Below are 16,619 nucleotides of genomic sequence, written 5' to 3'. Positions count from 1 at the left end.
GGGCAAGTAAGATGCACACGGAGCTCAGAGAGAGAGGCAGCTTGAGACTTGGAGAACTTTTAATGAGTGTGTTTGCTTGTTTGCTGCAGAGAGCTTCAGTAAAACTTTTTCATACTCAACACATGAAGAGTCGGGCTGCAGCCGGGAGTTCAATTAGAAATGTGAGGAACAGCCAAAACGTGACTTTCAACATTTGATCTGCCTGCAGGTCTGAGGTGCTTTTAGTTTTACATTACAGCTCTTTTACCTTCAATGAAACACCTGGCAGGGCATTAAAGCCTCATTATCACTAATTAATTTTCTCTGACATAAATATATCCATTGGGCTATTTGGTATATTTTCTCTACACAGTATGTAAAAAAGTTCACAATATTCTGATGAGGTTTTGTGAGAAGAAGAATGAGTCAGAAACAGGGACATGGTGAAAAAAAACATGACGTTCAAACTGTTTTTCAAGAAGGATTCATCATTACCATTGTTATCGTTACAATTACTTGTTTATACAAAATGTGTTAATGTTAAACATTTATTGACAGAATATTAAATCAGTATACAAGCGGAAAATTCTTTATTTGAAACGGCTTCCAAATCAATGTCTTACCACTGTCTTAATCATTTCCATCATTTCTGTTTTCTTAAAAAAAAAACGAATTCAAAATCATTTCTTGAAGCTCAATTTATTGTCAAGACTTTCTGTAATATTTGGCTTTTATTAACTTCCTCACACTATTTCTTCATTGTTTGATTTTCATTTCCAGACTGTTTCCTTGTTTCTCTTCATGGAGCTTTCTGTTTAATGCTGATCTCCAGTGTTTGGGAGGAGAGGGGGGATGAATGTTATGCTATTTTGCTGTTGGATACAAAGAAAAACTCTCTCCCTCTCATGGTCATGTTCATGACTAATCCAGTGTTACTGAATGACCTGCAGCCACATTTTCATGATGACCTCTTTAGTGAGTTACGTCTTTTAGTGAGGTTTTAAGGATGGCAGGTTTACCGTTGTGATGGGTTACTGTTCGAACAGGAAGTTCATTTTATTACCTTGCAAGTGACTCCTTTGGTGGGACTTTGGCTCCAGGCTTCTCCGGCCTCAAACAGGTTTTTCTTAGAGGTCACGACCTCAGGTGAGCTGGACAGGTCAGTCAGTGATGCCTTCACTGCCCGGGCCTCCTGGGAGATCTGCTTAACAACAACAACAACAGGTAGTTTACAGTCAAGCTGTCATGTGACAACCTCGTCATTGTCATGTCTTTAGTAATACCATGTCCATGGAGAATGCTTACTTCTGATTGGACGAGGGTAACTACACCATTATATAATAATTATATATATATATTTTACTTCCATTGTAATTATCTTATTTTCACTTTTGCTATTAGAATTATTATTTGTGATTAATCAATGTAAAGGAAAGTGAATGCTTCCCTCAGATAGTAGATATGTCTTGATGATTAATCTAAGAGAAATGATAGTTTTTTTGTTTTGTTTTATTCATTGTTTTTGCTGTCTCGCTTGTTTGTTTATACCCTTGATTTTGTTGTGATTTATAATTATCAAAAAGGCATGTTGTAAAGTATTTGTTATTGTCTTTTGTAAAATGTCTGGTTGCCATTAAAATAAACACAATTTGTTTTGTATAATTTGTCATCATGTGCACACACATAGATAAATCAAATTCAGTTTGATGAAAATAGTTATTTTTAAATGTAATATTGGCAGCATTGGACATCCATACTTTAAAAGTGCCATATGTGACTAATGTGACATATGAATGCTGGTTTGTAATGAGACTATTCTTCCATCTACACATCTGCACAGTGTATCAAACCTGTGTTTTAAAAGCTCCATAAATAAAAGAGTCTTTAACCTCCAGGTCGTTAACCTCCAGGTCGTTGACCTCACTGGTCATCAGTGTGAGGTGAGGAGTGAAAACAGGGTGCGGAAGGGGGAAATAAAGAGGTCGGGTGTTCCTGTCGTATATCTGTCTGGTTGCTCAACAGGGAGCTGTGATGTCATCACGCAGGTGCTGCAGAGATGTGTGCCCTCAGCACAAAAAGGGTCAGAGAAGCTCTTTACCCTTCGGCTGATTTTAAACAATGAGAAATCCCCAGAGGGTTAATATGCAGTCTGGTGTTTCCTGAAATACTCTTATCTGCTTATTATTTAATAAAACGTTGATGTCAGTAAATATGGCCCTCTACATAGTCCTCTTTATAGTCCTCTATATAGACCTCAATAGTCCTCTACATAGTCGTCTATATAGACCTCTGCATAGTCGTCTATATAGTCCTCTACATAGTCCTCTGTATAGTCCTCTACATAGTCCTCTCTATAGTCCTCTACATAGTCGTCTATATAGACCTCTGCATAGTCCTCTATATAGTCCTCTACATAGTCCTCTGTATAGTCCTCTACATAGTCCTCTATATAGTCCTCTTTATAGTCCTCTACATAGTCCCCTATATAGTCCTCTACATAGTCGTCTATATAGACCTCCACAAAGTCCTCTATATAGTCCTCTACATAGTTGTCTATATAGACCTCTACATAGTCCTCTCTAAAGTCCTCTACATAGTCGTCTATATAGTCCTCTACATAGTCGTCTATATAGTCCTCTACATAGTCCTCTATATAATCCTCTACATAGTCGTCTATATAGACCTCTACATAGTCCTCTATATAGTCCTCTACATAGTCCTCTATATAGTCCTCTACATAGTCGTCTATATAGACCTCTACATAGTCCTCTACATAGTCCTCTATATAGTCCTCTACATAGTCGTCTATATAGACCTCTACATAGTCCTCTCTATAGTCCTCTACATAGTCCTCTATATAGTCCTCTACATAGTTGTCTATATATACCTCTACATAGTCCTCTACATAGTCCTCTCTATAGTCCTCTACATAGTCGTCTATATAGACCTCTACATAGTCCTCTATATAGTCCTCTACATAGTCGTCTATATAGACCTCTACATAGTCCTCTATATAGTCCTCTACATAGTCGTCTATATAGACCTCTACATAGTCCTCTATATAGTCCTCTACATAGTTGTCTACATAGACCTCTGCATAGTCCTCTATATAGTCCTCTACATAGTCGTCTATATAGACCTCTACATAGTCCTCTAATTAGTTGTCTACATAGACCTCTGCATAGTCCTCTACATAGTCCTCTATATAGTCCTCTACATAGTCGTCTATATAGACCTCCACATAGTCCTCTCTATAGTCCTCTACATAGTCCTCTATATAGTCCTCTACATAGTCGTCTATATAGACCTCTACATAGTCCTCTATATAGTCCTCTACATAGTCCTCTTTATAGACCTCTTTATTTAAAATTGTGTGTGTGTGTGTGTGTGTGTGTGTGAATGTGTTTGCATGTGTGTGTGTTTGTTTGCATGTGTGTGTGTGTGTATATGTGTGTGTGTGTGTGTGTGTGTGTGTGTGAGCATGTGTGTGTGTGTGTGTGTGTGTGTGTGAGCATGTGTGAGCATGTGTGTGTGTGTGTGTGTGTGAGCTGACCTCCACAGCGTTGGCGTACTGCTCCAGCTTGTCGTCTATCTTGGGCAGCAGGACGAGAGGCTGTGTCTTCTTAAAGCTGTTACTGATTCAAACACAACAGGAAAAAGTCACTTTCAAAGTTTTAACAACCTTTTCTTTCCAAACAGTATCATTTTCTCATTTACTGTCATGAGTTTTCAACTTTTCAAGTTACTCTATGCACATTTCTCCTTAATTCATGTGTTTGGTATTTGTTTTAAAACGTTGGGATCTCGACTCTCCAAAAAAATGAATATTTCCATCCTTTACAATTTTTTCAAAATAAATTGCATTTCCATACAACGTTGGTCAATTCTCAAGTGTGTTCATACATTCCATGCTCTGACGTGGCAGGACTGTAAAACCCATCCAATCAAAGAAGTCTGTCAATGCTTACTTCCTGATTGGGTTCTGGGGGAGCGGCTTTGAACAGAAGTCTGAACAAAGGGGACGGGACTTTTCGGTTCGGGGATGCGTTCAAAGTCAAAGTCTCTGCGTTTTTTCTCATTGACCTACTCTGCATTGAAGGTGGTTAACATTGTAAATTGAAACAAAACAAGGACACAAAAAACTACTTGGTTAAGTTTAGTAAAAACTTCATAGTTTGGCTTAAAATAAGTATGTTTGTTGTGTAATTTAACTTATAGAAGTAAATTCAAATAAGTCAATGTCTATAGTTTCATTCAGGACCCAGTGGACGCCTGGGTGAAAGTCCTGTGTTTGTTTGGCTCATCCATCCACCCCAACATCCTCCCTATGTCATCTTTCAACAGAAAAGACAAAAAACAATAATGTATAAGGGGCCTGGCCAAGATGGCAGCGTGAAAGTTTCACAGCAAAAAGTTGAAAACAAAATTTAAAAAAACTTTCAAAAATTCGAAGAAAAGTCAACCGACTTTAAACAACTGTCTTCACGTCTTTTTTGCAAATAAATATTTAACCCTTTGATCCAAGAAACTATACTGACACTGCTCAGCTGCCTCATCTGAACATCTGTCTGTGACATTTTTTAAAGACAGAGGCTTCCCTCCTGCTGAGATCCTCAGACCTGATGACTCCCTGCTGCCAGCTGCCGGGAGCCTCCGGACCTCGACAACCACCAGAGGAAACACAGAGGGAACTGCATCTGGACGGTTTCATGCAGAGCCATGAATCAACCTGCAATATGTTATATATTCACCTTTTCTTCAGCGAGCGGTTCAGTGATTCTGTTTTCTCTGTGATCTGAAAAGGAAGAAAGAACACAGGAAGTTTTTACATCACCCCCTACATTCAGAAGTGCATTAATTACAGTTGGGCCGCCAACGACTCGTCCAACACAAACAGAGCCCAGCCTGCTGGCCTCTGTCAAACGATACGAGTCATCGCAGCAGCTACACGAGCAGTGGATGATATATCGGAAACAGGACAAGAGACTGATTAGCATTTTCTATGGTTGTCAGGTGTTTGAAATAAATCATATTGTGGGATTTTAACAAATGCCAACGTTGTATTTTTCTGACCAAGTTGTATAGTGAGTTGTATAGTGAGTTTTTCTTTGACTTATCATCCCCAAACTTCAGTGCGAAACTCGGAAAATGAATCTCCAATAGTTTCATCATTGAGCAAGTAGCCTGTTCACCTTGCTGCCATCTGGAAGAGATACAGTTTCACCTGTGGTAACAGCAGACTTCAGAGCAGCTTCTTTCCTCAGGCTGTCAGAAACTCCATGCTCCATATAATATATATATACTGTATATATATTATATGGAGCCCCTTTATATACTGTATATAACCCCTTTTTATTGTGCATACATTAAGCACAAAGACCTTTTTCTGTTCGATGAGGAAAAACCTACAACTCAAAGGTGCAGAACACACATGCAGTGTCATGAGAATGTATTTATAAAAACATCTTTCAGGACCGAGGCGCTCTGTACAAGAAGTTTATTATTATCCTTAACTAAATATTTAGAATTGGTCAGGAATGTGGTGAGTCTGTGTCCACTTAGGAAGTAAGTGTCCACCTGTAGCTGTCAGGATACAGCTGCTGCACAGCCAGATGTGGGGAGGTCCCTGTTCACGAATCAAACTCACACCACAACAAAACATTTCAAGGATCAGTGAGTTCACAACATGCTTTTCAAACACACACACATGCAACTTACACGCTGAGCCTGAACCCATCGGCTGTGGAGATAAGACAGTTAATTAGTCATTGAGTTTGGAAGGAGAGTTCCTCAAATCCAACATTTACTTACTTTAAGCACCAGAATCATTCATATTGACCACATGCCAGACTGAGCCTTCCCTTTTATGGCGAGCAGCCATTTTGGTGTAATGCGACTGTAGGTATGTGACGTAGTTAGGGCTGTTTTAGCATCGGTACTGCGATGTGCTTGAGTGAAATAGTCACATCTCAAGACATTAAGTCAAACACGTCATGATGCAACTATTATGCTGCTTAATACAAAGGAAAACTCTCCTGGTTCTCATTTTCATGATTCATTCAGTATTTCTGATCAATGACCTACAGTTTAGGTCGGCCAACCACAATTTCATGATGAAGTGTTTATATTTGGTACATATTTTACAGCGGCAGCTCTGTGTGGGAGGAGCTTCTGCCCAGTAAGGTAGTTTCCCCTTGCGGTGCGCTGCAATCGGCTATTTTGGGATAAGTCATTATGTCAGATCCAACCCTGACCTTTACAGCACCTCTCGCCTTGAACTGGCTTCATCCCCCTCTCCCGGGGCAACTCACCAGGGGAAGCCCGTCCAGAGTGGGAGGGGCCTGAGGCGATGTTGGCAGCCATCTTAACACACGGTCTCGTTAACCGCCTTTTATTCTCTGAATATTGCACACCTCTCAGCTCCGTTTTTTTCTCTTTTTTTTTCTTCCTACAGTGGCCCTAATACGCTGTCATAAATTTAAGACTCCTAATCTATCTTATTTTATTCCTCTTTATTGATGTATTTAACTAAAATGTGTAGGGTGAAAATTCCTGTATTTATTCATATTTCAACATATATTGCTGGGGAAAAAATGTCTGTCGACAGTGTTGTTCCAATGTTCCAACAAACCTACAGACATATGTTGACATAAGTTAATGGAAATGAGTCCCTACCGTCAGTGTGGGGGCTTTGTTTACAGAGTAAACAAATGCTATGTTACCAGGTTGGAGCCAGGATAGAAGCTAATTGAGTTAGCCTCAGGGAACCGGAGGACTACGGTTCAGAGGTGCGAGGCTGGAAAGGTCACATACAACAGGTCAGAAAGGAAGACATTTGACTGTGGATCCGGATTTCCCCCTCGGGTGGTATTTACCTTGTGAGTGGGCGTTTTGGGGCCGAAGGGACTGAACACCTCGTCCCCTTCCACGCTGGACGTACTCAGGCTCTTCATCCTCTCTGCTGCCTCCATCCTCCTCCTCTCGATGTCCTCCTTCATGTGCCTCCTCTCCTCCTGGGAGTCGGGTTGCAAACACTGTTCAACTCCACATTTACATATCGGTTACATGAATCTGATTGGCCGTTTAGAAGCCTCTTAAAATAAAATCTCTTACACTGTGAATGATTGTTTCGCTTTTAGAGCTAGTTTGATGCCGATTTAACTTCACACCAGCTGAAGACCAACACACTTCTTATGAGCTTGTTTAGGGCTAACACGCTAGCAAGTTTTTCCATTTAGACAGCGCAACCACAAGTTACCAGGAACAATATGGCGGCATTGTCAGTTTCTGGAAACCGTTAATATGTTTAACATGAACGCTTTTGCATCTGGTCATAACAAAGGGAGTAATATAATGCAGATCTAGAGATTTACGAGTAGTGATATTGAAAGCTACATTGTTAAATTTAAATACATGGTTAATTTTTTTTTTTCTCACTTAAACCAAGTTGTTTTGTCACCTAAACCTAAGCAATCATTTCACAACCATTAACCACGAGGATGATATGAAATGTATTTTTGGTTGAGAAACATTTTTCTAGCGACGGACATCCAGCAGCATTATCATCAGATTAGGATTATGTTTTGTTATGTGATGAATATAAATCCAGTATACTCTTTCTCAAGATCTGTTTGGTCTTCACCAACTCCTGATGGAAAAACATATCCCTTAAATACTCCACTCTATTCACCTGCTGGACTCTAACCGTTTCTGTCTGATGTAAAAACAAATCTATGAGCTAAAAGCTCTGTAGACCTGTAGATTGTTGATGCCAATTTTCCCTGAAAGCATGTTCTTCAATGAATGGATGATTTTTTTTGAGAACCTAAAGCTAATGGAACAAAAGAAACAACAATATGAGATTGTGAATTCATATTAATCTTGTCTTTCACAGGTGACTCGCGTTTATTTTTGTAGCGGTTTGTAAATATCTGATAGTTGCAGCGTTTATTAAAGCATGGTCACCTCCTCTTTGGCCAGCCGTTGCTGCTCCTCCTCCTCCCTCCGACGCTCTTCTTCCACCCGGACTCGACGCCTCTCCTCCCTCCTCCTCTTCAGCTCCTCCAGTTCCTGCTCGGCCTCCACCTGTCGGTGTCTCAGCTGCTCCAGCTCCTGGTTCTCCTTCTGCTGGAGGCTCTGCCGTATCTTCTCCAGGCGCTGCTCCGTCTCCAGGATGGTGTCGGCCTCCTCCGGCTCCAACGCTCTGCTGCAAACACCATAGAAAAACAACTTCTACTTTTAATATCTAAAAACTCACCTGAGCTGAGTCTGTTTTCTGACTAATTCTGAATTCATTGTAAACAGTATGGCCAAAACTTTATGGCAGACCGGATAGTCAAGTCTGAATACTGATATTTTCAGTCCTTATTGCCTATTAATGCGTATCTACTGTACTGGCTGATCAAAGTTAAGCATGTATCCTTTTACCAAAGGTTGGTATTCACTGGAGCCATGAATAAACCACAATACACACCTGGACCTTTTTGTCTTGTTGTTCTTGTATGATGTCACTTCCTCTTTGGTTGCGTCACCATTGGCGTTGCTGTGTTTCGGCTCTTGGTGAAGTAATACCTTGGACGTGTAGGAGATTTTTACTTCTTTTCTTTTCGCCACCTGAAGAGAACAAATGTTCTTTTGAGGGCCGGGACTCGATTAAAAAAAAAAATCTAATTAATTAGAGGCTTTGTAATTAATTAATCGAAATTAATCGCATTTTAATCGCATATATATTTGACCTGAGAACAGTGAGAAGTAATTTTTTTCACATGAGTTTTTAGTATACCATTGAATAATGACTGAATACATAAGCTTAAGCAACAAAATATAGTTTATTTTTGTTCAACCAAGTCCAACAGACCAGTGCAATTTTTGCCATTAAGTGTAGCCAGTGGCGGTCCTAGGTTTCATGACGCCCCGGATTGTTTCGTGTTTCTTTGTGTGATTTCCTGCCAGAATTCACACGATCGCTCGCGGCATGCGCAAAAAAATAGAGCAGATGCCGAAACGGATGTTTGCCGTTGGTATGACAACAAGTGAAAGCTACTGCTAGCACAGGCAAACCAACCGCTCAATAAACACAAATAAGATGACAATTTGGCCCATATAAAATTAACCAACAATAACCATCAACAGCCATCACCTTAGTAAAGCGTTGTCGCACGTTGGGATGGATTAATTAGAAAGATAAAAGCGACATTCATGGGAAGTTAGCTAGCATAAATGCCGGTTGTTAGCATCGTAATAACCTAGGAAATTGGCCACGTAAAAACTCGCAAATTTGCTAGTTTTAAAGTCGTAAATTTGCCACGTTAAAACTCGCAAATTTGTGACTTTTTAAACTCGTAAATCTGCAAGTTTTTTCTCGTAAATTTGCCACCTTTTAAACTTGTAAATCTTCAAGTTTTTTCTCGTAAATTTGCCACTTTTTAAACTCGTAAATCTGCAAGTTTTTTCTTGTAAATTTGCCACTTTTTAAACACGTAAATCTGTGAGTTTTTTCTCGCAAATTTGCCACTTTTTAAACTCAGAAATCTGCAAGTTTTTTCTCGTAAATTTGCCACTTTTTAAACTCGTAAATCTGTGAGTTTTTTCTCGTAAATTTACCACTTTTTAAACTTGTAAATCTGTGAGTTTTTTCTCTTAAATTTGCCACTTTAATCTCATAAATCTGCGACATTTTTCTCTAAATATTACCCCCCTCCCCAAGGTCCATAATTTTTTTTTTTTTTCATACTTGGCCCTTATACGCCGTCGTAAACATTTGCTTGGAGACATTTTGAATTATTTTAGACTTGACTTGGAATTTTCTCAAATTAACAGAAATCGGACTTAACTCCAAATATGACCTTGTCTTGTTTGAAATTACTTGACCGGAAGCTTCACTCGTGTCCAATATCTTGCAACTTAGTTGATTCAAATTTGGCTCAAATGACTGCGAGACCTGGACTTGTGTTAAAAGATTTCAGGCACTACTTGACTTAAGAAAATATTTTTGAAAGATCTTTAGACATGATTTGAAACTTGTCTGAAAGAACCTGGTACATTTGGGCTAGGCACAAATACTTGGACTATGACTTGTCTTGAGTAATGAGAGATTTGACTTCTCTCATATATTGTCAGACTTGATTGACACTTATGAATGACTTGACACTTGACTCGGACCTTTCTCGATCTACTGAAAACTTCATTCTGACTTGTCTAGGAAGATTGAAATTGCTGGACATGTCTTGAAGAAGACTTAAACACAGACTTGTTTCAAATTACTTCCGACTTGACTTCAAACTGGTCTCAAATGATACAGCTATACTTGGACTTGTCTTGAATAACTTGCAGTTAGGGCTGTCAAACATATACAAATTTGAATCAGATTAATCACAGGGTAGCTGTGGATTAATCACGATTAATCACCATTCGTAAATATAGGCATATATGAACCAGAATGTGAAGCCTCGACAAATAGGGATGCACATACCACTTTTTTTCAGATGGACTTTGTACTTTCAGTACTTGCTTTTAATCTACAACAACAGACCGTACTGCCCCAGAAGGCCCCATGGGATAGCTAATACATGCAATCTTCGTCATTTGATGGGGGAATCTCATCAATTATCTACCCTCAAAATGTATTGACACTTACAAAAAAATTTGCCTACTAAATGCACGGTCACTTTGCAACAAATCTTTCCTGATCAATGATCTACTTACGGCAAATAACTTGGACTTTTTTATGATTACCGAGACTTGGATAAATCCTACAGACTCCACTGCCTTAGTGGAAGCTACACCACCTGATTTTAAACACCTTCACCTTCCTCGTCCCATGGGGAGAGGCAGTGGTTTAGCTGTTTTTTACAAGAATTGTTTTAAGTGCTCCCTCATTTCCTTTGGTAATTTTACTTCATTCGAAGCTTTATGCTTTTTTATTTCAGGTCCTGCTCCACTACTGTGTATTTTTATTTATAGACCACCACGATATAACAATTTTATTACAGAGTTTTCAGAACTGTTATCAATTATTTTATCCAAGTATGACAGAGTGCTGATTCTTGGTGATTTTAATATTCATGTTTGCTGCCCTTCATATCCCATGTCCTCTGAGTTCCTGGATCTGGTGGAATCATTTGATCTTATACAATCAATTCAAAGGCCATACTCTCGACTTGGTACTTTCTTCTGGTTTCTGCCCCAGATAGTCTGGAGTTAGTTGATGTGTTTGTGTCAGACTACAAAGCTGTTATTTTTAAAACTCCTTTAGCGTCTTCTTATAGCTCACATTCTCTTCGCGTCACTCAGTCCCGCATTTTTACTACTGGCTCGGCAGCCAAATTTAATAATTGTTTTATCCCCACTACATTAGTGGAACAAAATCCAGATGGACTTTTAACTGCTTTTAACAGTCAGTGTCTTTCCATCCTGGATCATATTGCTCCATTGAAAGTCAGAAAGCTAAAAACTAACTCCCTCCCATGGCTAAATGAGCATACTCGATCCCTGAAGCATCAATGCAGAGGACTGGAACGAAAATGGAAGTCAACCAAGTCAGCAGACAGTCACACTACTCTTAAAGAACAAAGTTTGAACTACCAGAAAACAATAAAAGAAGCAAGATCGGCTTACATTTCAGACATCATTTCCAGAAACAACCATAACTCCAAAGCTGTATTTCAAGTCATCAGTTCAGTCTTAAATGGACCTACCAGTACAGACCTGGAACCTGGTAATGACTGGACAGAAAGATTTGCTGCCCATTTCATTGGCAAGATAGAGGGTATTCGGTCCCAAATCTCACCAGATCCTAGATCCATACCGTCTGTCAGCAATAATCTTGCCTCCCTCGACCAGTTTCAAACCATTAACATCTCTGAACTCAGTGAACTAATCTCCAAAATGAATTCTACCTGTGTGTTAGACTGTATCCCAACTAAGTTTTTAAAAGAGCTTTTTCCAACCATTGGTCCCTCTATTTTATCGATTATTAACAGTTCTCTCCCATCTGGCATCTTTCCAAAAGGTTTTAAACATGCTATTATTAAACCACTACTGAAAAAACCCAATCTGGATCCCTTCTGGATCTCCTGCACCGTCTAAAAACATGGGTAGGTCTAAAGGAAACTGCTCTTAAACTGTTACAGTCCTACCTCTCAAACAGATCCTTTTGAGTACGGATAGAAAATGCCAGTTCTTCTGTTTGCTTCTTTTTGAAATTCAATGAGGACAAAACGGAGATCATAGTTACTGGTCCTATGAACTCCACCAGCTAGGTTCATAGCAAGCTTGGGTCCCTTTCAAAAAAATATAAAGCTGTCTGCCAGAAGTCTTGGGGTAACGTTTGATACTGATCTCTGTTTTGAGACTCAAGTAAAGACTATTGTCCAGTCCTGCTTCTTTCAGCTAAAAAATATCTCCAAAATCAGATCTTTTTTATGTACTTCAGATTTACACAAGGTTTTACATGCTTTTATTTTTTCACGCTTAGATTACTGCAATGCACTTTATGTTGGTATCAGCAAGAGCTCCCTTCACCGACTCCAGCTAGTGCAGAACGCTGCAGTGCAAATTTTGACGGGCACGAGGAGATATGAGCACATCACTCCTGTGCTGGCTAAGTTACATTGGCTAGCCAAATGTAAATTTTAATGATCACTTTTAAAGCATTACATGGCCTAGCTCCAAATTATATTAAAGATTTATTGACCCCCTATGTGCCTGGGTGTTCCCTCAGATCAGCAAATGCAGCTCTGCTGGTTGTTCCCAGATCCCGACTGGTAACCAAAGGAGACCGGGCCTTTGCTGTGCAAGCCCCGAAACTGTGGAACTCTCTTCCTTCTGAGATCAGACTCACCACAACTTCTTAAAACCTTTTTTTTTTTATAGAAAAGCGTTTATGATTATTTAATTTGATGCTAGGCTCTTTCATTGCTCCTTGACCTTTTAATATTTTATCCTTATTTCTTTTATCCTCCAGTGTTTGATATTTGATGCTTGCTTTATCTGACTGTTTTATTTGTTGTTTCTGTTTTGGGTTTGTTTTATGTGCTGCTGTTCTGGAAAGCACTTCGTAACTGTGTTAAGAAAAGTGCTACAGAAAATAAAGTTTATTATTATTATTATTATTATTATTATTATTATTATTTTACCGAGTACTGATATGAGTACTTAATGATACCAATAGAGTTCTAACAATAACTTTAACATACAGCTTTGTGTTTTACACCGTTACAAGAAACATTAAAGATTATTAAATATTAAAAGCTCAGAGACTCAGAGGAGCAGCTTGTCAGGATAATAGTGCTGGTCCACCTTAGAGGTCAGTCCACCTTAAGTGTTCCTGAGCCTTTGACTGCACACACATTGCAATGGCTGAAAATCCACAGCTGTAACTCTCTCGCTCTCTTGCCCTCCCCCCCCCCCCCCCCCCCTCTCTCTATTTCTTTAATTTCTATTTATGTAGTAAATTGAATTGAAAACTACTTTTCTGAGTAGTTGATCCTCTCAGGAAGTCACAGGAACTGTTTGGATATTTTTTTAATTGAGTCTTGATTCAGACGTGTCTAATGAATTCAAACTTGAAACATCAGAGTTGTTTGACCAGAAACACTTACCTCAGTATTCAGCCCTTGAATCTCCTCCCTTCTCCTGGTCATCGCCTCCCCTCTCTTCCTTGTGTCCTCCTCTTCCACTCTCTCTTTCTCCTTCCTCCTTTCCATCACCACCCCAGCCCGGTCCTCTTTTACATACTCCTGCCTTTGGAGTCTGCCGGGGGACACAACTGAGGTCTGGATGGTCTTTATGGTTACAGCTTTGTTTATCGCGTCCTCCTCTTCATCCTCGTCCTCCTCACCTCCCTGGCTCAGCTCCTGAAGACGCTGCTGCCTCCGTCTCTCTCTGCGCTGAGTCCAGTCGCTGAAGCCTTCGTCTTCCTCCAGAGATGGAGTGCTGTTCGGCTTCAGGTCGCCATCGTACCTGAGGAAAAAACAGGAGAGGAGAGTCAGGGTAGGTATAAAATTAAAATTTAATACAAGATTTAATGACCAACTCAATCTTTAAATGACACATTTAGCAGAACTCAGAGCAGTGATCAGTTTTTGGAACAGAGCCACTATCTGGAGCTCAGGAACTTAGTTGAGACAGCAGGTTTCTCTCTGAGCATTAGCGGCCTATGTGGCAGTAGATGGAACTGCAGACATTACAAAACGTAATTGACAGTTCAGTTTAGTAGTATAACCAAATTTTGTATGAGACCAGGTTTTAGTCACGTCCAGTTTGGAACAGTTGAACGCGTCACATTAAACCTGCAGCTCCTCTTAGATAGCTCAGTGATGATGGTGAACGCAGGATGTGAGGTGTAATCATCCATCAACACTGAAGTCTCTGGACCTAATTCCCTCTGTGGGGAAACACTGGAACACACAGTAGAATCTAAACCACTGCCCTTTATTCAACGGTTGAATATAAATGAAGTGTTATTGATGATGAACTTCTGATTGGACACATTCTCAACGATTAGCACAGCATCACCGGCTGCTCCCCCCACTGACTGAAAGTAATGAAAGTGTGTTTTATGTTCCCAGGAGCTGGCAGAAAGGAATTCACCCAGCATTCCCCAGCTGATTAAGACGCTGGGCTGGTGGAGCCCCACTACATGATGCGAGTCTCTCAGCAGCTGATCAGCCTTAACGAGCTGCAACAACCCTGTTTCCGTGACACCTGGACAGAAAGGAGTCGGTCCAGGTTGAGACACATCTGTCAGGAAACACCTGACCAACATGTTGAAGCATTTTTCTTATCAGTTTTCTGAAAAATATAACATACGTAGTATATGTTATCTGATCTTTTTGGCATGTATGTCTTCAACTTGACCATTGGTCAAGAAAAAGTTGCAATCTGTGATTTCTGTCTGTGTACAACTTCAACAAACAAGTGACACAATGTGTTCGTCAGTGGGCTTTAGAGACCTTGTGGACAGCTGTTTCTCAATGTTTCCACGCTTTTAGCTAGGCTAGGTTAACCACATCCTACTTCCACCTCTTTATAGGGGAGTCTGTTTCCACATTTCAATCTTGCTTGTGAAAGCCCGACAACCATTTAAAGAGACAGTGTGTAGGAATTACTCCCATCTAGTGGTGAAATTGTATCTTGCATTCAAACGAATAGTGCTCTCTAGCGCATTGCTTTGTTGCAACTACGGTAGCCGTTATGTACCAAGAAGCTACGACAACATTTTGGTAGCCTTTCATTACTATGTCGTATATGTCGTGTCCACACCAAGGCACTATAGCATCTGTTATCAAATCAGTCTCCATCTTATTTTACATTACAAGCTTTTACATCACGTTTTAAGCTAAACCATGATGGGTTTTCCAAACCCAAGTGTTTCTGTCACCCAACGCCACGTTTCACTTTAACCACAAGCAAACATTCAGCGTCAATATACTACAGACACCTGCAAAGATACTACTGTATGCAAAAGACTGCCAAGAAGCAAAATATGACATCAAGTCGAGAAATTATTATTAATTAATTAATTAACACTTTTGCAGCTGTTCTTCTGACAAAGTGAAAGTCAGCACTAACAGATAAGCTTTTCTTTAAAGGACTGATTATACTGATTTTCATCAATTTCACACAGCTGTCAGAGGTCCAACAACACTGGATTTGATATGCATTGCCCCAAACCCATCCATGGTCCTGAATTTCAGCTGTCTAAAAGTTGCTCAAATGAGCTCTGCTGAGAACAGGCTGTTTCTGTGTCTGCACCTTTAAATGCTAATGAGCTCCGTCTGTCATTGCCTACTTGGAGAGAGATGGAGATGATGCCGCTTACGCTAGCGGTAGCATGCACCAATGTTTACGGTGGATTTATCGCTATGGCTCTCCTATGTGTCTCAGGTGAAGTTGCTGGTCCCGTATGGTTGGGACAGATCCTTTTACGAGGGTCAGTGTCGAGGCAAAGCCAGCTTTGTACTGACCCTCCTTACTGAAGCAGCCTGATGTGAAGTGGTTAGCACACACATAGAAGCTAACACGGACCGCAGCCGGCCCATTGTCATTACAAATTAAATGCAACCAAAGTCTCTTCTGTTCTTCTGTAGCTGGGACCGAATAGAAGCACTTATGTTGATTTGTACAACCAACAACAGAGCAATCTGCGTGTCTAGCTGTGAGCGACGACATTGTGAAACACTGCTATCTCACTGCTGTCTCACCGCAGGACACACCGAACTTCACCTCGGTGAAGAACGCCCCCTCTCGGATATCTCCTATCATCAGAGGAGTTCGGCCTATCAGGACACACCGGACTTCACCTCGGTGATGAACACCCCCTCTCGGTCGCTTGTTTTCCTCATTCTGGGAGTTGGCAGGCTCAGGGAGGACCAGTTTTTAGGTGTAGAGACCAGAGAAAACCTGGTTTTCATAATATGGGACCATGGGAGGTGAAGTTGAAATGAAAAATGCCTTTCAAACCTTTTTACATCCAGCCCTTGTCATAGTGTGCACACATTAAACAATGTATGCCCTCCCCAAATATCAAAAAGCAAGTAAATTGTATTTTTATATAAAAATCCACATTTTCTTTCCCCCTGGAAAACAAAATATAATATTTATATAATATAATATTTCAACCAATACTATCACAACAT

General features: G+C 40.1%; 1 protein-coding gene across 1 annotated transcript in view; it reads right to left on the bottom strand.

Moving 5' to 3' along the window:
- lsp1a (lymphocyte specific protein 1 a) overlaps positions 1-16,619 on the bottom strand; it is a 48,766-nt gene that overhangs the window by 13,416 nt on the left and 18,731 nt on the right. The window contains exons 3-9 of the mRNA XM_084018403.1: positions 13,581-13,941; positions 8,453-8,592; positions 7,945-8,185; positions 6,855-6,992; positions 4,731-4,774; positions 3,533-3,614; positions 1,043-1,180 (exon numbers count right to left, since the gene is read on the bottom strand). Of these exons, the coding sequence (XP_083874529.1) occupies positions 1,043-1,180; positions 3,533-3,614; positions 4,731-4,774; positions 6,855-6,992; positions 7,945-8,185; positions 8,453-8,592; positions 13,581-13,941 (1,144 nt within the window). The remainder of the gene's footprint in view (positions 1-1,042; positions 1,181-3,532; positions 3,615-4,730; positions 4,775-6,854; positions 6,993-7,944; positions 8,186-8,452; positions 8,593-13,580; positions 13,942-16,619) is intronic.

Source organism: Eutrigla gurnardus (genome assembly GCF_963514095.1).
Source record: "Eutrigla gurnardus genome assembly, chromosome: 9".
NCBI lineage: Eukaryota > Metazoa > Chordata > Actinopteri > Perciformes > Triglidae > Eutrigla > Eutrigla gurnardus.
This window is presented reverse-complemented; position numbering and strand designations above follow the sequence as displayed.